The 23,355-nt window shown below is 43.2% G+C and overlaps 2 protein-coding genes across 4 annotated transcripts in view; both read right to left on the reverse strand.

Annotated features, from left to right (window-relative positions):
• yme1l1b (YME1-like 1b) overlaps positions 1–12,970 on the reverse strand; it is a 41,735-nt gene extending 28,765 nt beyond the window's left edge. Inside the window, exons 1-8 of one of the 2 annotated variants that reach the window (XM_084327411.1) lie at positions 12,830–12,970; positions 12,010–12,141; positions 10,696–10,879; positions 9,457–9,552; positions 9,080–9,186; positions 7,540–7,687; positions 3,053–3,136; positions 2,194–2,346 (exon numbers count right to left, since the gene is read on the reverse strand). In XM_084327411.1, coding sequence (XP_084183537.1) covers positions 2,194–2,346; positions 3,053–3,136; positions 7,540–7,687; positions 9,080–9,186; positions 9,457–9,552; positions 10,696–10,879; positions 12,010–12,141; positions 12,830–12,862 — 937 coding nt within the window. In that variant the 5' untranslated portion in view covers positions 12,863–12,970. Of the gene's footprint in view, positions 1–2,193; positions 2,368–3,052; positions 3,137–7,539; positions 7,688–9,079; positions 9,187–9,456; positions 9,553–10,695; positions 10,880–12,009; positions 12,142–12,829 lie in introns of both variants that reach the window. The other variant, XM_084327410.1, reaches the window with a different exon arrangement.
• An 8,703-nt stretch (positions 12,971–21,673) lies between these two features.
• The window catches only part of LOC311238923 (acyl-CoA-binding domain-containing protein 5A-like), a 47,797-nt gene continuing 46,115 nt past the window's right edge, over positions 21,674–23,355 (reverse strand). For both annotated transcript variants that reach the window (XM_084327121.1, XM_084327120.1), the window contains exon 12: positions 21,674–22,776. Coding sequence is in view for 1 of the 2 variants with exons in the window: in XM_084327120.1 (XP_084183246.1) it covers positions 22,764–22,776 (13 nt within the window). In the remaining variant the exon portion in view is untranslated. The remainder of the gene's footprint in view (positions 22,777–23,355) is intronic.

The following is a 23,355-nucleotide window of genomic DNA, read 5'->3' on the forward strand; positions in this document are numbered from 1 at the left end:
CCCACCAACACACTCCATATTCACCATCACCCCTCCCACAGGTATAAACACCCATCAACACACTCCATATTCACCATCTCATCACCCCTCCCACAGGTATAAACACACACCAACACACTCCATATTCACCATCTCATCACCCCTCCCACAGTATACACACACCAACACACTCCATATTCACCATCTCATCACCCCTCCCACAGGTATAAACACACACCAACACACTCCATATTCACCATCTCATCACCCCTCCCACAGGTATAAACACACACAAACACACTCCATATTCACCATCTCATCACCCCTCCCACAGGTATAAACACACACCAACACACTCCATATTCACCATCTCATCACCCCTCCCACAGGTATAAACACACACAAACACACTCCATATTCACCATCTCATCACCCCTCCCACAGGTATAAACACACACCATCTCATCACCCCTCCCACAGGTATAAACACACACCAACACACTCCATATTCACCATCTCATCACCCCTCCCACAGTATACACACACCAACACACTCCATATTCACCATCTCATCACCCCTCCCACAGGTATAAACACACACCAACACACTCCATATTCACCATCTCATCACCCCTCCCACAGGTATAAACACACACAAACACACTCCATATTCACCATCTCATCACCCCTCCCACAGGTATAAACACACACCAACACACTCTATATTCACCATCTCATCACCCCTCCCACAGGTATAAACACACACCAACACACTCCATATTCACCATCTCATCACCCCTCCCACAGGTATAAACACACCAACACACTCCATATTCACCATCTCATCACCCCTCCCACAGGTATAAACACACACCAACACACTCCATATTCACCATCTCATCATCACCCCTCCCACAGTATACACACACAAGCACACTCCATATTCACCATCACCCCTCCCACAGGTATAAACACACACCAGCACACTCCATATTAGGGCTGGGCGATATGGAAAAAAATCATATCGCGATAACGATATGATAATTTTATTTTATTTCTCGATATCGATAATTATCGAATTGTTATAAGTATAAAAAAAGTAAAAAAAAAAAAAAATTAAACAACAGATGTATGTTTATTTTGCAGCAATTCTTTGTCGTTGCCGCCATCTTTAGTGTTACATCCCCTCACACTCCAGTTCTCAGGCTGCAGCTGGTTTAAAAGCTAAAGTAAACAGGCTTCTCTGCTGGCTGTGGCTCCAGAGGAGTTGAACAGTTCTGGCTCTGCTAGTTTATTTTCGATCTTTTGGCGCTTTTTTGGTGGACAAACCACCGCACATGTGCACTGTGACTCGTGACTGGAGTCTAGTTCTGCTAGCACACATAGCCTACTGTGTACAGACGGTTTCAAAATGTATTTTAAATTAGAAAGCAAACAAAATAAATGGACAAGAGAAAAAGAAATCTGAATTTGGTCAGTATTGTCATTTGGACAAGCAAAGCCATTACTTTAAGTTGCAGACAAGAAAGACAAGTCTGTCCACTGTCTCTGGTTTTAAAACTGCCCTGTTGCAGGTAAAAAAAAAAAAAAAAAAAAACGATTTTTCGATTTTTTTTTAATTCCGATATTCGATATCGATTATTAAAATATATCGCGATATTTATCGTTATATCGCCCAGCCCTACTCCATATTCACCATCTCATCATCACCCCTCCCATACGTATATACTGTATACACACCCTCATTCTTAGCTCTCAATCTGTCTCTCCTTTAAAAAAAGAAAAAAAAACATTTCCTGTATTATTTCCCTGGCCTTTACTATATGGATATGTGGTATAGGATTATATATTATATGTATGTAAATATATTCATATATATGAATACATTTACATACATAGTGAGTGATAAATATGAGTGTATATATATATCTTTCTGTCTTTTCTTATTTTTTATTAATCTTTTACCGACTTACTCATAATGCAATAATGTCACTACATGTTACTACACAAAACTGTAATGTATAATAATGTGCTTTCATTGAGAATACAATTGAATTAATTAATTAAAAACTGAATGCGAGGTCCCAAACGGTTACAAATGTTGTCACAAATTGATTGCACAAAACCTTAAAAATAACACATAATTCACATTCAACGAGCACACTCTTCCATGCACAGAAAAACAAGAGCTGCGCATTTCAAAGACACACAGACCTTTTGGCAGTTTCCCCCCCAGAGCAGTGAACTTCTGTGGGCTCCGGAGGAACTCCACCACCTCCTCCAGCTCATTCTTGGCCTCATCCACTCCTTTCACGTGGTCAAACGTCACGTTCTTCATCTGAACAGGGTCCACTGCCGAGTCCAGGCCTGATGTAGTTCGGAATCGCACTGTCCAGAATGGTTAGATTAAAAGGTCGAAATCACACCGCATGGCATTGTTAATTAACTCGCACAACAATACACACACAGGTTATTAACACAAATGGTTACTGAGTGACCACAACAAACACTGTTAGTATTGTGCCTGTGAGCAACACCGACGAGATGTTTTAGTTACTCCACAACTCACTGAATCATGGTTCAGTGAACAAGCTCGGTTCTCCATTCTAAAACAGTGGTTCTCAAGGACCCCCAAGCTGATGAGACGTCGGGGTAACGCGGACCGCCATCTGATGTGGTCCCAGGTCTACATCTGAGAAGATTTAGTTATTCCACAACTGTGTGTGTGTGAAGCCTATGAACAGAACAGTCCTTACAACAATCCTTATACATTCTATCATTGGGCTGCCCTCTAGTGAATGAAGCAATAGTGAAATAAAAATATTCCCCCATTTTCTTTTTCTGGGGACCCACTGGAAACCCCTCAAGGACGCCTGGGGGTCCCTGGACCCCACCTTGAAAACCGCTGTTATAAAACACTCAATCCAATTCAAAGTCACAGGGTTTGGTTTAAGTCAAGGTTAAGCTCTCTGTTGTGCCAGAGAAATCAACACATTGGGGGGCGAATTATTCATGTGCAACAAACAAAAAAATTTGTCCAAAGTAGCGTTGAAGGGGAAGCGGAGCCTTTTACCCGATAAGAAGGGGGTCTTGGAGAGGCCGTAGAGTCCCAGCAGCAGCAGCACCAGCAGGATGAGACGCGTCCTCCTGAGAGAGTCTGACCAATGGAATTAAAGAAGACATGGGATTCAATGAAAAACAAATATGCTTATAGCACCCAGCACATTGTTAAAAAAAAAATAAGGTGATTATGTAATATGGGCCATCACAATGTCCACCATAACATTGTTGCATAATATGTACCGGTATATCTATTTTCCGAGGGAGCCCTGGCCAGGATGCGTGAATATTAAAGGCAACCAACTTGTGTTCAGCTTTTCGTTCAGCGTTTCTCTGATTGGCCACACGGCCAATCAATCAATCCACTAGCACACGCCCTTGCGGCGCGGCAGAAGCGCTGGTCGAACCAGCGGTGTTCTGTTGTGTGACTGTACTACAGCGGTGTTCTGTTGTGTGACTGTACTACAGCAGTGTTCTGTTGTGTGACTGTACTAAACTCTTCCACCACATGACCGACATTTGACATACAGTACACCTCCTATCTATGTTGGGATTATGTTTGGTCATGACAAAACAATAAAAATCGCTACTGTTAGTAATGCTGCCACCACCCACTTCAATGACAGAGCTCTCATATTTGCGAATGCATAAACTATATCTTAAATGATGGCTATGTGTCTAATATGGCTGTCGCGAAGTCATTGATAAGCGACAGCCATATTAGACACATAGCCATAATTTAAGATATAGTTTATGCATTCGCAAAATATGAGAGCTCTGTCATTGAAGGGCTTCTTCTACAACGGAGCACGGCCGCTGCTGCTGGAGCTGGACCGAGTCAAGCCGGCGGCGGCGCACGGAAGGCGGGGATAAACCACCGCGTCGCCCCGCTGGCGCTTCAGGCTCAGCAGCCTCCACGGGCGAAATAACATATAACGTTACAGTTCCACACTGATGTACAGTGAGTGTCTAATATGGCTGTCGCGAAGTCATGCCTCTCCCTCTGAAAGCCCATCCACGCTGTGTATCATAGAGACATAGAGCACTGGGTTTTATCACTGGAGATATATTTCTCACTCACCATTGTATTTTGCGCCATCTGACAATATCATAATGATGTGTTTTCTATATTATATCCACAATCATTCATCTAAAAAATTGTATGGGCTTTGATTAAACATGTAACCTACACCTACTGTAACTTACTGTACCTCTGCTTCCTACAGCACAGCAGGTAATGGCGTTATCAATGGAACGCGAAACATAACGTTACGCTTTCTAGTTCAGCGCATTTCATAACTGTATGGGCTTTGTTTATACACGAGTGAATCTGGTAGTTGGTTGTTAAAAACGCGAAACATAATAACGTTACGCTTTCTAGTTCAGCGCATTTCATAACTGTATGGGCTTTGTTTATACACGAGTGAATCTGGTAGTTGGTTGTTAAAAACGCGAAACATAATAACGTTACGCTTTCTAGTTCAGTGCATTTCATAGCGCTCCACTGCTACCGCAGCCCAACACAAGTGCGTTGGAACAGCAGCCACAAGTTGGTTGCCCGCGCTGCCGCTCGCTTGCGCTCCTTGGATTTCATTTGGGACGTGGGACGACTGCGCTTGCCTGCGCGGCCAATCAGAGAAAAGCCGAACACAAGTTGGTTGCCTTTAATATTCACACGGCCAGCGTAGCAGCAATACGGTGTTGCAAACAACATAAAAGCAAACATTAAAATCACATACAGTACAGTAGGGCTGACCCCTATTAGTCGATTAGTCAACTAATCGGTCGAAAGGAGCCATAGTCAACTGGCCAACCCCTTAGTCGAATTAAAAAAAAAAATCATTCTTTCCAAAAGAAAATATGCCTAGAAGCGTGGCTAACGCTAATGGCACGCATATCAGAGGCTAACTGCCTACTAAAACAGGCACAGAAAGAGGATTTCACCCATCTAATGAACACACTAGACTAGACAAATATCAAGATGTATCCATCAGTGGACCAATTGCATGCTTTTGCAGAGGACAAGAAGCCTTCAGTCGACTCCTTCAGACATTAAGCACCCCCCACAGACCAAATGGAATGATAAAAAAAAAAAAAAAAAAATTATTAGACTTTATTTATTTATTTTTTTAAGTCGACCAATAGTCGACTAACGGCAAATTTTGGCCAATCATAGTCGACCATCTAAATCCTTAGTCGGGGACAGCCCTACAGTACAGTATAGCAAGACATGCAGTAGCAACTCACAGAATCATATGCCTACAAAGACAGACAAGAGGAAATGGAATCTAGCTAAGGAAAGCAATTACAAATTCCAATTGAATGCCTCCAAACCCTTCACTACATTTCTGAACGTCTGAATCAGGATCAGCTCAGCTAGCTGCGAATCTGTCTGCAAGTGTTTCCAGGCTGCAGGGCAGAGAACATAAAGGCCTGTTTGCCAAGTTCAGTGCAAACCTTAGGGACGGATAGTGAGAGGGTGTAATTTGTGCACAAACCATACTTTTGTGTGAGAAATACCCACAAAGGTAAGAAGGAAGCAGATGGACTTATGAATAAATATCGTTCAATGAATGAGTCTGCGTAAGGCCAATGAAGGCCACTGAACTCTGCCATATAGGGTGCAATAATGACTTGGTACACAGTTAATGATAATAAATAATAATAAATATGAATAAAGTGTCAAAAGTCAAAGGTGGCATGAAAGCTAAAGCCAAAATATACATAATAAGTATAAAATGCGAACAGGATATAAAGACAGATAATGTGCGCATTAGGGGTGTAACGGTACACAGAAGGCACGGTTCGGTACGTACCTCGGTATTGGAGTCACGGTTCGGTACAACAGAATTTTTTTTTTTTATATACCGTAATTCCTCTAATAGTAACCCCGGCTTGTATTTGTTTCAACTGTAGCGGGTACCAGGCTTGTATTAGGAGGAGGCCTGTATAAGAGGGAGGCCTATATTTCAAATTTTCAAACGGATCATAATGAATAAATCAACATTTTGTGTCAGTTTGAACCCAGTAAAATGTACTGGGTTCATTTATTGAAACCAAGTACTGTATGAAATAGTAAACAGTGCAATTACAGGTGGTCACTGGTCATTTCAACGTTTTCAAAGTGAAATCAAGTAACTAGCTCAGTATGCAGCTCAGTATATTAGTAACCCGGCTTGTATTAGGAGGCCGGCTTATAATTGCTTAGCTCAAGAGCGCACCCGGCCATTAATAGAGACCCGGCTTGTATTTGAGACCCGGTTACTATTAGAGGAATTACGGTATATTATATTTATGATAATGATTATAATTATTATTATTATTAAATAGAATAATTGTCTATAGGCTTGCCGTGGTAGTCAGTGATACTGGTGTCATTCTGTGTTCAGGCATCCACTTGCCTAGTGCCCCTTTAACAATTTATCCTTGCTGGGCGGCTACGTGGCGTAGTGGGCAAGGCGCTCGCCACAAATGACGGAGACGCTGGGCTTGCCTGTTCGAGCCCAGCGCTCCACATTGCTTTCAGTTTAGCTGGTCGTTCATACTAATACACATTGGCCGTATTAGGGGGTGGGAAGCTGATGGGTGGGGATCGGGCATTGTGGACAGCGACTCCTACAGGTCGGTTGGTGCGCCTGCGCAGTAGAATCAGGAAGTGTCGGGGGCAGCGTGAGCCTCCCACGAGTTACTCCTCGCCACTGAGAGATCGAGCTGCGCAGGTGAAAAGATGCGACTGCTGTTACCTCAACGTACCGGAGGGGACTTGTGCTATGTATGACTTAGTCCACATTGCAGCCGGCTTGTGGGAGGCAAGAAACAGCGTTCGTGACAGGGGAGGGTTGAATTGGATGATACGAAATTGGGATGGGAGAAAATATAGAAAAATAGGAGAAAAAGTGGATAAAAAAAAACAATTTATCCTTGCTAAGTTTCACTTTCACTTCACTAGAGAGAATTTAACTTCACGACGAGACTGAATACTAGAGAACAGTCAACAGATGACATATTACAACAATGGCAGAGGATTATTTGGATTTAAACACAGTGGAGCTCAGATGATCTGTCCGGAAAAGTATGTTTTTTTTTTTTTTTTGATTGTGCCTGTGAGTCCGGCGGGGGAGAATTTTGATGGGTTTGTTGGCGCGTGTGTGTCGGCGACGTCTGTGTGTTTCTTTCCATTGGTTTCATTTGGTTAACGTTATTGGGCGAACAAGAAAACTAAAGAAAACTGTAATGACGCTGCAGCTGTTCCAATGTAAATGTGCCTTTCTCCTCCGTGCACTTTCGCCGCTCAGTCTGAACTGAAGTCGGGGACTCGGTGTGCCGCGTGCTGTTCTCGCACGGAACCTGCGAGTGCCTGCATGTGGGACTCGTGTGTGTGCGCTGTGGGGCGTATTCGTCATATGGGTGCGCGTACCGCACCGCGACGGCCGTACCGTAAATTCGCAGGACGAATACACATACCGTTACACCCCTAGTGCGCATGCTTTAAACATGTACCTTGCGTGCGTTGCGTCAGGGCCTGGGCCTTGAGGAAGCCCTCAGCAAAGCCACCCTTGAATGCATCCTGATGGCCATCTGGTATGTTCTTGTTCTTCAATATCTTGTCTAGAGTTTCCACCTCCACCTTCTCACGGGTCAGGAGACCCTGGGGCACAAGGCGTAATATTAGTTAAGTGTTGAAAAGTGGAAATAGAGCTTCACATACGCAGCTGTTCCAAGAAGTAGAACACAGACATTTTCAAGAAGTGAGGAGAGAGGTCTGGCTATGCAAGACTACCAGTGGAACAAAATAAATCGGGAGTGGAACGAAATGTATTTAGATTTAAATGCAATGTGTTGCACATGAGAGCTGTAAACAAACACTGTTGCAAGGTAGCCGTCACACAAAATTTGTTATAGCGAACTAGCTAAGTTTTTAACACATCAGGCTCCTAGCTTAACTGTATACCGTAATTCCTCTAATAGTAACCGGGTCTCAAATACAAGCCGGGTCTCTATTAATGGCCGGGTGCGCTCTTGAGCTAAGCAATTATAAGCCGGCCTCCTAATACAAGCCGGGTTACTAATATACTGAGCTGCATACTGAGCTAGTTACTTGATTTCACTTTGAAAACGTTGAAATGACCAGTGACCACCTGTAATTGCACTGTTTACTATTTCATACAGTACTTGGTTTCAATAAATGAACCCAGTACATTTTACTGGGTTCAAACTGACACAAAATGTTGATTTATTCATTATGATCCGTTTGAAAATTTGAAATATAGGCCTCCCTCTTATACAGGCCTCCTCCTAATACAAGCCTGGTACCCGCTACAGTTGAAACAAATACAAGCCGGGGTTACTATTAGAGGAATTACGGTATGTAACATTATACATGCTACACTAGCTTCATATTGATATATGAAAAGCTTTCCTGACTACACCAATACATTTTGGCATTTTCAAAGCTGGGGGTCAGGTGCTAAAATATTTACAATTACCCAGAATTGACTAAGAACATTCGCAGGATGGTGATGAATCTTATTCAGTAACCATAAACAATTCAATATAATTTTAGCTTACATGAGTCCTGTTTGGGACTCATTCAGGACACAACTACAGAGAATGGGAGACTGTATTAATTAAGTAGAGCAGAAATTGGCTAAAACAGTCCATCTATGGGACAATGCAAAGCATCTAGCATCCTCCCTGGCTGTTAGCAAGCATTAGTGCCAATATTTGCTACCAAACATTAAGAGCTGCTATGTCAGCTACCGAATGTTAGTTAGATATGTCTTTAATTAACAGTAGATAGCATTAGCTGCAACATTTGGTAGCCAACATTAGCTCACATCTTTAGTAGTTAATGTTACTGCTAACGCTATCCTATCCAACAGTAAGAGAGGACATGTTAAATGATGTGCATTGTGGGGTACATTAGGACCGAGTGACATTATTAATGAGACCAGCCATACTTAATACAGCCCCACATTGAGTGCCATTCATAGTCTGTATAGTGCAGAGTGTCATTCATAGTCTGTATAGTGCCGAGTACCTTCATGAAAGACGGTGTAAAGCTGTCCGGTTCCACGGGACGGTCGAAGGCTGACTGCAGTCGTCTAGTTTTCCTCAGGGTTTTAAATCCTCGGCTCTGGATTAACACTGAGTCAGACAGTGAGGAAAACAATGTCAGAAGAGATCATTTACAAAACATTAGTCAAAACCAAAAGACAAGATTGTCCATTGTACCAGAAAAGATTTACCAATAATAATCAACTCTTAATGACCATGATACCATTACACTTATGTTATCCGCAATGCTTTTGTCAATCCAAGCTGAAGTAGTGTCCTTCTCCATAGCCCATGAATGCTAAGTTATCATCACCTTAATGGATCAAATAAATACTTCTCCGACTACTAACCCACAGTTACCTGGCCAGTACTGGAGCTCTGTACAGGCTGACTGAAGAGGTGAGGGGTTCTGCCTGCAGAAAGCAGGGGGACCCACAGCCAAGGAACCAGAAAACCCTGGTCAGAGAAGGAAGGGATCAAACAGAGTCACATTATATATTATAAGGGTCACATAAACAAGTCATGTAATACAATAATTACATCAAGTATCCAACACAGTAGTCACACTGAAATAGGTGCATCACACATGGAGACCTTTCCCCCTGGGCCCTTGGCCCATAACAACATTGCCAATGCCACCAGGTTATAAAACTTCCTGAAAAATCCAACAACATCACCATAATTCTACTACTGCTGCTCAATTCATAACACAGATATCAGAATATTTTTCTGCAACGATTCTGCAACAAGGTGGACGATACAATAGTGTACGTCCGATATGAAATTATATTCTTAAGTGATCAACTAAAGGATTTAGGGATGAACTGATACAGATACCGTTTAAATATGAGTTTTGGGAAATCTTTAGCAATACCAAGAGCTATGTGTGACATCACAGTAAATAAATCTAAGCAAAGCCACTTGATTTTCTGCATTTTTAATGAAGAGATGTTAGATGTCATGTTGGATTGGTACTCAGTTACTATCTCAAGCCCGCCCTCTTTTCTTGATCCTCCAATCATGTTGCTTCCCTCTGACAAACAACAGTTGTGATTAGAGGATCAGGAAAAGAGGGCAGGGCTTGAGATAGGTCAATTAACACATTGAGTGCCACGCCCCTTCCGGGATTATTATTATTATTAAGTGACCTGGCCTTGCCGTCCATTAACCTCATGTAAACGTAGTTGTAGTTTGTAGAGCTAAACCTATATTTTATAATATAGCTATGGGTCTAATAACGCCGTCAAGTGTCAGTGATTTCCCTTCCAGTCAACGTGCAAAAAAACTGATTATTTTTTCATTTCCGTTTTATACCGTTTTGAATATGAATATAGTTTGGGTGCTTCAGAGTAATTCCAGGAAAAATACATGAAAACAGCGTTTTTGTGTAATTCAATAAACACTGTCATTTTTCACCCGATTAACGAATCTTCCTGAAATCAATGCTAGATCATCATTATTATCCTTCCTCGTGCAAGCATGCAATGTGGTTTAGACCGGCAAAATGGGGGGTGCATCCTGTGTAAGCTTGGAAACTTCACAAGGCGGTGCAGTGTCCCTGGTGAGGTGTTTGGGAGAGCCCTGGATATCCAGTCTCACCATGCTTGTTGAGGAAGAAGGAGTGCGTGGAGAGGTGGGAGGTCCTCCAGAACGACTGGTTGGTGGGGTTGGATGGGGATGGCACTCCCTGTTGCTGGGGGCGAGGCAACACACTGTTCACAAGCTCATCCAACTGGCCCACTCCCAGGTCTGACAGCCCAAGCTCCCGAAGGCTCCATGTGGGCTTCAAACACAATGAGAAAAAACACATTTCCATTCTGAAAACATGAAACATACAATTGATGATGCAGTACATCCTTAGAGCCCGATCACTGACATGTTGGCATCAGCTTGTATGTTTCTTGTATGATATTGACATACATATTGTTTATGTTAGCGGTTGATCAGACATCTAGCTGGGCGCCCCAGTGGCGAACCACATAACACGCTGAGTCGTGGCACGGCCGACCCGGGTTCGATTCCCGGACCCGTCGTTATTTGCCGAATGTCTTCCCCCCACTCTGTCTCCCGTTCCTCCTCTCTCTCTCTCTACTGGACTGCCCAGTAGCAAAAAGGGATAAACGCTAAAAAATGTATCTTAAAAAAAAAGGAAAAAATACATCTAGCTGGCTAATTTCCTAAGCTAGCACAAAGACAGTGGCGTCATCTGAAACGTCAAAATATCTTAATGAAAATGGGCTCAGTGGAATGATAAGTCTCTCCTTTACAGCCAAGTTATGTATTGGGCCCACATATACAGTACATGATGTAGACACATCACACATTCTATATCCTGGATGTAACCTCCATGGTTACACATGCAGTAACTGCACCTAATCTCTTTTAATAAAACATAACATATTTGTTGGAATGTTTTATCAAGAGTAAATTATGGTGTGCATGGTTGGTTCAGAGGGAATTGAACCCCTAATATAAGAGCCTGTATCCACATGGCATCTATTTCTGCTGGGAAGTGCCAGTGATGACAACAGCACCTTTCTGAGAAGTTCACAGATTTTCAACTTAAAAAGCACCGCCTACAGCGGTCACACAAAAAAGGTGAGAGTGCTCTGGGGGAAAAAAAGCTGGGCGCATCGCCTTTTCTTTATGTGGCCAAATACACTCTCTGGGAACAAAAAAGAAGCAGGCACTCGGAAAAATGAGCTAAAAAGGAACCACTGAACCAGGAAGGTGCAGATGAGGACTCAGACTTGATAACTTTTTTTGGTAATAGGCCCTAATAATTTGGCATATGGCTAGTGCATTTGTTTGGCTATTGTGTCACAAAGTATATAAACTCCCTTTGAAACAAACTTTTTTGTAATTATTAATTTTTTTTAATTAACTTGTTTGCAATTGTGTGTGTGTGTGTACCTCCATGCTGTGTAGGTCCGACTCTGTGGCATGCTCCTTGTCCCTGCTTGTCTTGGTGGTAGTGCTGCTGCTTCCCACTGAGCTCTTCAAGGAGTGTAGGACGTTGATCAAGTGACTCAGGGGGACAGTCACCTGTACCAACGATGCAGTTTAAGTTCAACAACACAACATTCCTAGCAGAAGCTGCCTGGCTTATCTGCTGAGTTGCTGTCCCACCAGCCAAAACGTGTTGTTCCTCATAGCCCCCATTTAAACACTCATCTCTATCACTTTACCTGCAAAATGTTGGCAATCAGACAGATTACACACAGCTTACTACAGCAGCTGACTGTACTGTTACAGTATGTAGTAACACATCGGCTAACTCGCTCTCCCATCTACAGCCACCTGAACATTACCAAATTTTGGTTAGGCTAATTGGTGGACAATCTACAGTAGCTACCGATATGATGCATTCGCAAGGTGCTAATTGACGTCGTTAGTTTTGGGATCAAGCCGCTTGATAGCTAACGTTAGCCAAATTGAATTTAACTTATTAGCTTAGCTTGGTCTGTCAGTAACATTAGGCCGCTCAAAGTTGATCTCGGTCCAAGATCATAGCTAGCGATAGCGAAGCTAGATCATTAAACACAATTCTAACTCCAGTACTAGCTATGCACTTATGTCACCAGTACATATCAACGCCAGGTCGACAACAATGTATGGAAGAATGACATAAAGAGTAACGATCGCTAGTTTGCGAACAGGCTAATGTGTTAGCTAGCTTGTCAGATCCATGCAAATCAAAACAAAAACACCCCGTAGTCACTTTCTTTCTTACCTGTGGTTGGACTGTCATTGACAAGGAAAACATGTTTAATTGTCAGTGGCCCTAGACTGTCGGCTATCCGGCGTTATGCACATCAACGTTTCTTAAAAGTCAAATGTCCTTGTTTGTCACACTTGATCTTGCTTTCTTGGTAACTGCGCTGGCAAAGACAGCGGGTATATTAAGTTATAGCAAATAGCTAAGAATGGAAGTGGTTCACTCGGAAATGACGTTCTTCTTCTTCTTCGTGTAAGTTTCCGGCGGACTACGCATCTAGGCGTATTGCCCACAGATATCTATAGAACACATATCTATGGTATTCTTCTTCTTCTTCTTATTTGAATTTCCGGCAGAGTAGACGCATCGAGGCGTATTGCCCATGTTCTATAGATATAGATATATATAGAACACTAGATAGCTTGCCCGCGCTGCCGGGCAATGGAGAGCGACGTCACTGAACCGCCGCCATCTTGCTCCAGTTAGCCTTGAGTGAGAGTGAGTGAGCTGCACAGACAAAAATACTCATAACTCGCTGAAATATTGACGGATTTACAAACGGTTTGGTTTATTACAAGCATTATTAACGTGGCTATGATTCAGCGGTTTGTAAAAAAAAACGTCTTTAATTTTTTTTTTTTATAAGTATGCAGTATCATAACTACATCTTTGATGTTTATAGCAAACCAACCCGTTTGTAAATCCGTCAATATTTCAGCGAGTTATGAGTATTTTTGTCTGTGCAGCTCACTCACTCTCACTCAATGCTAACTGGAGCAAGATGGCGGCGGTTCAGTGACGCTGGTGACTCCGCCTTAAGCTATCTAGTGTTCTATAGATATATGGTATTGCCGCCCTCCACATGACAGTGAGATCACTGTAGAAACAAAATTATGGCGGGTCGTGACTACAAAAGCCGCACACCGCCACCTACTGCACACGCCATTCCACAATAACCTTCTTCTTCACTGGGTATAGTGGCAGATTGCGACCACAAAAGCTGCATACCGCCACCTACTGTACAATCCATTCAACCCCATAACACACAAAACAACAAACCACCCTCAGTAACTCCCTCATAACATCCTCCACTGTCAACCCCTTCATACCCAAGTGTCCCACTGCTGCTAGAACTATCAACCTAGTCCTCTCTGTCCTACTGCTAACCGTCGCTGTCGTATTCACTACCCCTGCCACAAAGGCCACCATATCCAACCTCTCCCTAAACACCCTCTCTTTCTCCGCCTGAACTTCCTCTACCAACCGATGCCCTATCCTAAAACCCTGCCCCCTATCTTGCTTTCCCTGATCCTCCTGCACTATCCTTACTGCCAACTGCCCTTCCCTAAACCCATGTCCCTTGTCTTGCTGTCCCTGTCCTACCTTCCTAGCTGCCTCCGCATATGAAATTCTACCTTCCCTTCGCACCTGCTGGACCATTACCTCTAGTTTCATCGCCTCACAACCCCAATACGCTACGCTTCCCACCACAACTACAACACTTCGGCTCCACTCCCAGTTCACACTCCCCATACTTATGCTCCCCACTACATCTACCACATCTCTGTCCCTTCCTACACCACTTAGCTACATGTCCAAACTCCTGGCACCTGTAACACCTCAACGGATTCGGCACAAACTCCCTAACCCTATATGCCAAATACCCTAAAATTACCACTCTCGGACTAACCTCACCCTCAAACTGAACGACTATCGTCCCTGTCTCCTCCTTCTCTGCCCCTCTCTTCATCCTCTCTACACTCTTAACTTTCCCATTGCGTTCGTCACTCCTCAAATCCCCTAACAGCTGATCCATACTAACCTTAATTGGAATTCCACCAATCACCCCCTTGCACCCACTATCCCTTTTCTCCCCTACTATCCCTACTCCACAGACCTTCACTTTTCCAATGCTCTTCATTTCCCTTGCCCTCTCTACCTGCACTACACTTACACACCCTATAAACAAGTTCCCATCCCCCAACACCTTTCCGTACCTTACCTCTCCTAACTGTGCTTTAATGAGCTTTGACAGCTGTTTCGGCTCTATATCCCTAACTCCGCCTTCTCCCTCAAATCGCACCACTACATTCAACCCTACAAAACCCTTTCCTTTACCCTCATCCTCTGACCCACTCAAGCTATCTCCCCTCTCTTTCTTCCTCTTACTCCCCTTCCCCTCACTTTCCCTACTCTTCTTCCCCACCTCTTTCCACTCTTCTCCCCCACTCTCTTCCCCACTACACTCCATACTGGCCCCACCCGTCCCCTTCCCGTCGTCATGGCCATTCCCATCCCTATCGCTATCTTCCTCGCCCTTCTCACACCATTTACTTCCATCACGATCCTCCCAATACCCTGGACAGCCCCTCACAGGCCGAGGCCACCAATCGCGAGTTTTCCGCTGTCCCTGCTCTTTCACAGCTACATCTTCCGCCTTCCACCACCGACTACTACTCCCACACATGTCTTCGCTGCACAGTTCTGACGGACGCAGACGCCGCCACTCGGCGCACCTCTCAAAATGCACCCTCCCACATGAACAAACCGCACTTCTGTCTTCCTCTCCAAACAACAGCCACCCCCCATGAACTCGCGGCATGGCCTGCTACTCCCTCCGCGTTGCGCAACTCCGAGAAACGTGTATCCCAAATCGTGTGTCGAGTCATCAGGAAGATTATCCGGAAATTACGTTTTTTCCCCCTGAGTGAAGAGGTTTGATTGATTGATTGATTGATTGAACATTTTATTAACAGATTGCAGAATGGGTACAGTACAGTACAGCTCAATACATACAATTGTTAAGGGGATGCAGACCAGAGAAAGACTTTCGTCATGTTTACATTCAAGGGTACTACGACTATGCTTGCACCTCATGGTACCAAAGCACCTCAAAGGCGCTTAAAACAAAATTACAAACATCACAAAACAAACTGGTCAGACTACTACTTGACCTTACCCCCAGAACCCACCTCACCCCTGCCCACTTTGACAACCTAGGATGGCTTAGAGTAGACGACAGAGTACAGCAACTTGCAATGGGCCTGGTCTACAAGATACACTATACGACTAAGGTACCCATGTACATGTCAAAATACTTCCCAAAGGTCAGTGAATACCACAACCACTACACCAGAGGAAGCTCAACAAATCATGTTAAACCCAGATTCGGCTCAAACAAGGGACTAAATACGTTTCGCAATTATGCCACATCAATGTGGAACGCCCTACCCAAAGCTGTAAAGGAATGTGAATCCCTACCCACATTCAAAACCGCTCTTAAAGAGCACCTACGGGAGGCTGCAATTCGAAACTGGCCACCGTAAATGCCCAAAACCCCCACCACCTCCTAATAGACAGTCTCCTCCCCACCGCATGTATATATCCCCCCCCCCCCCCCCCCCCCCGCCGTATGTATATTTCTCTCCCACCCACCCACCCCCTCCTAATGTACAGTCCCCTCCCCATCATATGTATATACTCTGTCAGGATCTAGGGGTAACAGTACTGTATATTTGAATACCGTTTATGTCACAAATGTATCAGTACTAAATACCTATATGTCCCTATGCCATAAATGTCATGTATGTTGTGTATGTCATAAATGTCTATATGAATTGAAAATGGGGGACCCTGATGGAAACAAGACAAACGTCTTTCTCAGGTCTGCATCCCCTTAACAATTGTGTGTATTGAGCCGTACTGTATTGTACCCATTCTGCAATATGTTAAATAAAGTTTTCATTCATTCATTCACATCAGGGTCCCCCATTTTCAATTAATCATAACATATATGACATACAGAGACAAAAAATGCTCTGAGTTTCGTAAAAGTCAGTCAAAGCTTACCATAAGCACGAGCAGTGAACTCCAAGCCCACGTGACTGAACTCAAACTGGAAAGAAACAGACTAAGAAATGATGTAAACTCCATGATCAAAACAGCAAAAAAAAAATTCATCAATGACAAAACCGAGGAAAACAAAAACAAACCACGTGAACTTTGGAAATTACTCAATAACCAACTAGGCTGCAGTAAAAAAAACTTAAAACCAGATTCTCAAACATAAACATAAAGACGGACAACACGCTCATCACAGAAAAGCCGGATGTAGCCAATTACTTAAATAGTTTCTTCACAAACATAGCCACAACACTGGTAAACAAACTACCCTCCCACTCAGGGCATTATGGGGTAGAACACATAGTAGCATACTACAAGAACCTAGGGGTCCACAAAGACGACTTCAAACTGGAAATGGTAACAACAGATGAGGTACTCAAAAAACTGAGCGCCCTCCAACCTAACAAGGCCACTGGCCATGACAACATCCCCTCCAAATTCCTCAGAGACTCAGCAGCCGCCATCACCCCAGTCATCACACACATAATAAACCTCTCCATAAAACAGGGACACGTCCCCAAGGACTTCAAAATTGCGAGAGTGACCCCTCTGCACAAAAAAGGCAGTAAATTAGACCCAGGCAACTACCGCCCTGTTTCTATCCTTACCTCCATCTCGAAAGTCATGGAAAAAATTGTATACGAACAGGTCGAAAAATACCTTGCGGAAAAAAATCTAATCTACGAATTCCAATCTAGCTTCAGAACATCCCACTCCACTGACACATGCCTTCTCTATTTAAACGACCACATCAAACAAGAGGTGGACGCGGGCAAATACTGCGGCATGGTCATGCTGGACCTACAAAAGGCCTTCGACACTGTCAATCACACCATTCTGATTGACAAGCTAAAAGCAATTGGTTTTGATAGTCTATCAGTGAGCTGGATGCAATCCTACCTGGAGGGGAGAGAGCAGATGGTGGAGGTAAACGGTACCCTATCCCCCCCCGTCACAGTAAGCTGTGGTGTTCCACAAGGAAACATACTAGGTCCGCTACTGTTCCTAATTTATGCAAATGACATGTCGTCAGCTTGTGACTGCAACTTGTTCCTGTTTGCGGACGACTCAGCCCTGCTGGTCTCTGACAAGAACAAGTTACAGGTTGAAAAAACCCTCAGCTCAGAACTAGGCAAAATCTGCATATGGCTCGCTGATAACAAACTATCTTTACACATGGGCAAAACAGAGTCCATTCTCTTCGGTTCAAATAACAAACTCAGCAAGACCGACGGCTTCTCAGTTACAGTGGGTGACAATATTGTCACAAGGAAAGAAGATATTACCTACCTGGGTTCCATCCTAGAGGTCTGATTCGACACAGAGCAGTGAGTGAGAAAGGGCCCTAAGCCATCCTAGGTTGTCAAAGTGGGCAAGGGTGAGGTGGGTTCTAGGAGTAAGGTTAAGCAGTAGTCTGACCAGTTTGTTTTGGGATGTTTGTAATTTTGTTTTTAGTGCCTTTGAGGTGCTTTGGTACCATGAGGTGCATGCATAGTCGTAGTACCCTTGAATGAGTGCTCCTGCCAGAGTCTTCAGGGTATTCTTGTTTACCAGTGAGGAGATCCGGTACAAGAATCGTGTTCGTTGGTTGACTTTTTTTATTACATTGGATGCCATTTTGTCACAGGAAAGATTTGCCTCTAGGATGGAACCCAGGTAGGTAATATCTTCTTTCCTTGTGACAATATTGTCACCCACTGTAACTGAGAAGCCGTCGGTCTTGCTGAGTTTGTTATTTGAACCGAAGAGAATGGACTCGGTTTTGCCCATGTGTAATGATAGTTTGTTATCAGCGAGCCATATGCAGATTTTGCCTAGTTCTGAGCTGAGGGTTTTTTCAACCTGTAACTTGTTCTTGTCAGAGACCAGCAGGGCTGAGTCGTCCGCAAACAGGAACAAGTTGCAGTCACAAGCTGACGACATGTCATTTGCATAAATTAGGAACAGTAGCGGACCTAGTATGCTTCCTTGTGGAACACCACAGCTCACTGTGAGGGGGGGGGGGGGGGGGTAGGGTACCGTTTACCTCCACCATCTGCTCTCTCCCCTCCAGGTAGGATTGCATCCAGCTCACTGGTAGACTATCAAAACTAATTGCTTTTAGCTTGTCAATCAGAATAGTGTGATTGACAGTGTCGAAGGCCTTTTGTAGGTCCAGCATGACCATGCCACAGTATTTGCCCGCGTCCACCTCTTGTTTGATGTGGTCGTTTAAATAGAGAAGGCATGTGTCAGTGGAGTGGGATGTTCTGAAGCCAGATTGGAATTCGTAGATTAGATTTTTTTCCGCACGGTATTTTTCGACCTGTTCGTATACAATTTTTTCCATGACTTTCGAGATGGAGGTTAGGATAGAAACAGGGCGGTAGTTGCCAGGGTCTAATTTACTGCCTTTTTTGTGCAGGGGTGTTACTCTCGCAATTTTGAAGTCCTTGGGGACGTGTCCCTGTTTTATGGAGAGGTTTATTATGTGTGTGATGACTGGGGTGATGGCGGCTGCTAAGTCTCTGAGGAATTTGGAGGGGATGTTGTCATGGCCAGTGGCCTTGTTAGGTTGGAGGTCACTCAGTTTTTTGAGTACCTCATCTGTTGTTACCATTTCCAGTTTGAAGTCGTCTTTGTGGACCCCTAGGTTCTTGTAGTATGCTACTATGTGTTCTACCCCATACTGCCCTGAGTGGGAGGGTAGTTTGTTTACCAGTGTTGTGGTTATGTTTGTGAAGAAACTGTTTAAGTAATTGGCTACATCCAGCTTGTCTGTGATGAGCGTGTTGTCCGTCTTTATGTTTATGTTTGAGAATCTGGTTTTAAGTTTTTTACTGCAGCCTAGTTGGTTATTGAGTAATTTCCAAAGTTCACATGGTTTGTTTTTGTTTTTCTCGGTTTTGTCATTGATGACACAAGGGTTGTTGTTTTTAAGGGACCCTTCACCGAAAATCAATGTTGACATATCCCACAACTGAACCGTTTTGCACACATTAACTAGTTTGACAGTTATTGAGCGGCTGTGGTACCATTTTCCTGATCACAACATAGAGAAGAGTCCGATGTTCAGAAAGTCCTTGGCCCTGCACCGCTTGGTATAATGTCATGACGTTTGGGAAGTTTCTGTACCAGGTGGTGATATTCACTGAAGGGGTTCTTTAGGATCTGGGGGCCATCCTGAACTTCCCCAGATGTCTGAGGAATTAGAGGCGCTACTGTGCCTTCTTCACCAAGCTGTCGATATGTGCGTACACAAATAATGCATTTTACCCAGATGATTAGCAGGGGTGTAAAGTACTTGAGTAATTGTACTTTGTTACAATACTTAAGTACTGTTTTGGGGGATTTGTACTTTACTCGAGTATTATTAGGTTTGTATACTTGTAGAAAAAAAACATACTTTTTACTCCTTACATGGAGATGTGGTATCTTTGACTGTGTATTTCATAACTAATAGGTGTGAATAATTAGAAAACCATAATACAAAAGCCAGGTGTACCTTTTCAACAGTAGAATGGATTTTCAGTGCTCAGCAAAAGGAGATATTGGTGTTACAGAAATAGTCAACAACCCCCACTCGTGACTAAAGACTGTATGTAAATGTCCCCACTAGAAACAAAGGAACTGAAAAGTCACACTCAGCACCTAACAGATTACAGGCAGAGGGAAACCCCTTAGTATCAGATCCTACCCCTTAGTATCAGGTCCTACCCCTTATTATCAGGCCCTACCCCTTAGTATCAGATCTTACCCCTTATTATCAGGTCCTACCCCTTAGTATCAGGCCCTACCCCTTAGTATTAGGTTATACCCCTTATTATCAGGTCCTACCCCTTAGTATTAGGTTATACCCCTTATTATCAGGCCCTACCCCTTAGTATTAGGTTATACCCCTTATTATCAGGTCCTACCACTTATTATCAGGCGCTACCCCTTAGTATTAGGTTATATCCCTTATTATCAGGTCCTACCCCTTATTATCAGGTCCTACCCCTTAGTATCAGGCCCCACCCCTTAGTATTAGGTTATACCCCTTATTATCAGGTCCTACCACTTATTATCAGGCCCTACCCCTTAGTATTAGGTTATACCCCTTGTAGTGTCCGCTTGTCGCTCCCCAATGAATCGACAAGCGTCCACGATGCACCCGCAATTAATTATCTTACTCAGTCCCAAAGTTTGTGATGTTGAATGAATTGAATGTCCAAAGTTGCCGCCGGTCCGGTTTACAGGGTTTATTGTTGTCCAAAGGTGAATGAAGGGTTAAATCAGAACAGTTGTCAAGTGCTCCATGGTCAGTTCCAAACAGGACACAGGTAGTGAGGAGCACACCGTTCTTACTTGAATGTAACGGCAAATTTCCATTTCCAATGTCCTGTTTTCTCTTGCCCGTTACTTCACAGGTATGGTAGGGAGTGATCCTACGCAGTAGCTCAGTAACAGAAGCTCAACAGCTCAGCAACCAGAAGATACCAAATAAATATAGAATACCATATAATTCCTACAGAACCCACTCTAGCAATACATTTAATGTACAACTGCAACTTCAGCAATAAACACCCCTAAACCTGGAATCACGACTGGACATCCATCATTGCTGTGTCTACTGCGTAAGATCACTCCCTACCATACCTGTGAAGTAACGGGCAAGAGAAAACAGGACATTGGAAATGAAAATTTGCCGTTACATTCAAGTCCTACCCCTTAGTATCAGGCCCTACCCCTTAGTATTAGGTTATACCCCTTATTATCAGATCCTACCACTTATTATCAGGCCCTACCCCTTAGTATTAGGTTATACCCCTTATTATCAGGTCCTACCACTTATTATCAGGCCCTACCCCTTAGTATTAGGTTATACCCCTTATTATCAGGTCCTACCAGGTTTTATTGGCTGAAAAACAAAATGGCAAAGATATTTTGTTCCTTCCCAAAATCTTTATTATATCTTTATTACCGGTATATGTGAAATTGTACAGACAACTGTTCTCTTTATACATTCTTATGATAATACATAGTAAATACGGTATATTGCACTATAGGCCTCAGAGTTTCCCCTGACACTGTACAAATGACTGAACAAATTTATTTTCGAAGAAATAAAAACATTTCATCAACTAAACTGTTGTCATGCTACTTCAGAGCAACACATACTAGAAAAAGTACCATTAGGCTACCAAAAACATATTAAGATAAAAAAAAAAGATTGTCAGATTGTATGACACCTCTTCCAAAAAGTTAATTATCTGGGTCCATTGCGCTTAACATAAAATAATAAATACACTCGCCTAACATGTCCATCTCATCCAAACAGAAAAGTCCTTGACCCTGCATTCCATTTCAGGTGATGAATGATAAAAGGCTACATTTTTATCTGTTTCTCTATGTTGTTTTGAGGGAAATAATGGACATTTCCCGGGATTACTTTGCTACAAACATCAACACGGTTCATCTGAAATATCAAGTTACATTTGGAGTGAAATATTGAAATATATATTTCTGTTATAGGTTGAGGTGTACAATAAATAGTTGACTTAAGAAAGAAAAGCGAATTTCCCGATTCAAGCTCAATACCTACTATATGATCGTGATACAAGTAAATCCTAGTTAAACGCTGACTCAGCAATGTGTCATGAAACTCCAGAGGAGCGTGTGACATATGTAAGAGATATTCCAAACAGAGGGAACAGAGAGATTTTTTGCCTACTTCCTTGATACACATTGCAATAAAGCACATGCATCAGCTTTAGGCAAGCACCTCCTATTACTGTTTCAAGCACCTCCTATTATGTTTTTCAAATCCTCACTTAAGACGAGCTCCAGTCTCCTTGAACACCACATGTGACATCACATTGCTGGGTCTCCTTTTATAATAATTTATTTTCTAACCCAAAGTGATCTAATGCAACCTATTGTCCCTTTATTGCCGGTGACTGACCACTGCCCATTAATGGTGTGCAAAAGCCTGATGGTGAGCTTCAAACCAAAGTGCAACAGCTTTATCCATATCAGTGGAAGCAGCGCTCAAGTAGAGTGACTGATTCAGGTGGTCTGTAAGCACTCAGCTGATTTTCCTGGGAACAGAAAAGAAAAGAAAGAGTTATTACTTGTTCATTGTTTTGAATTCTAGTAACCTAGTCTATAGGAAATGTAAGTTCTTGTGTTTGATGTACATGGCCCAGACATGACCATCAAACATACAGTTCCTTGAGCACCTTGACTTAAGTTGTTGAAGGTAGAATCTGTATGCCATCCAACAGCGACCACTATGCAAAAGAGCTTCGCTTGGTATTGCACTTTGTTTAAATTATTATGTTTTGGTCTGATGTGTGTGTTGAAGTTTAGGTTGAGGTGTGGACAACAATAGCAAGCCCTCCCTATCCCCACTCAACTCCAACCCACACATCAGACCAAAACAAAAGATATATATAAAAAAGGGGCAATTTCAAGCGGGGCTCTTTTCTGCATTTGACTACGTAGGAGCAGAGGGCAGCCACAGTAGAGCACCCGGGAACCAGCTCCTGTTGTAATGCCAGTGCCTGTGGTCAAGCTTAATGACAGAAGTTTAGCTAGCATGCATGTTTTTGGTGTAGGAGAAAAACCAGAGTAAGCAAAGAAAGACACAGAAAGGCTTCCCGTCGGGTTAGAAACCA

Source organism: Notolepis coatsorum (assembly GCF_963971535.1).
Source record: "Notolepis coatsorum genome assembly, chromosome: 13".
In the NCBI taxonomy this organism is placed as follows: domain Eukaryota; kingdom Metazoa; phylum Chordata; class Actinopteri; order Aulopiformes; family Paralepididae; genus Notolepis; species Notolepis coatsorum.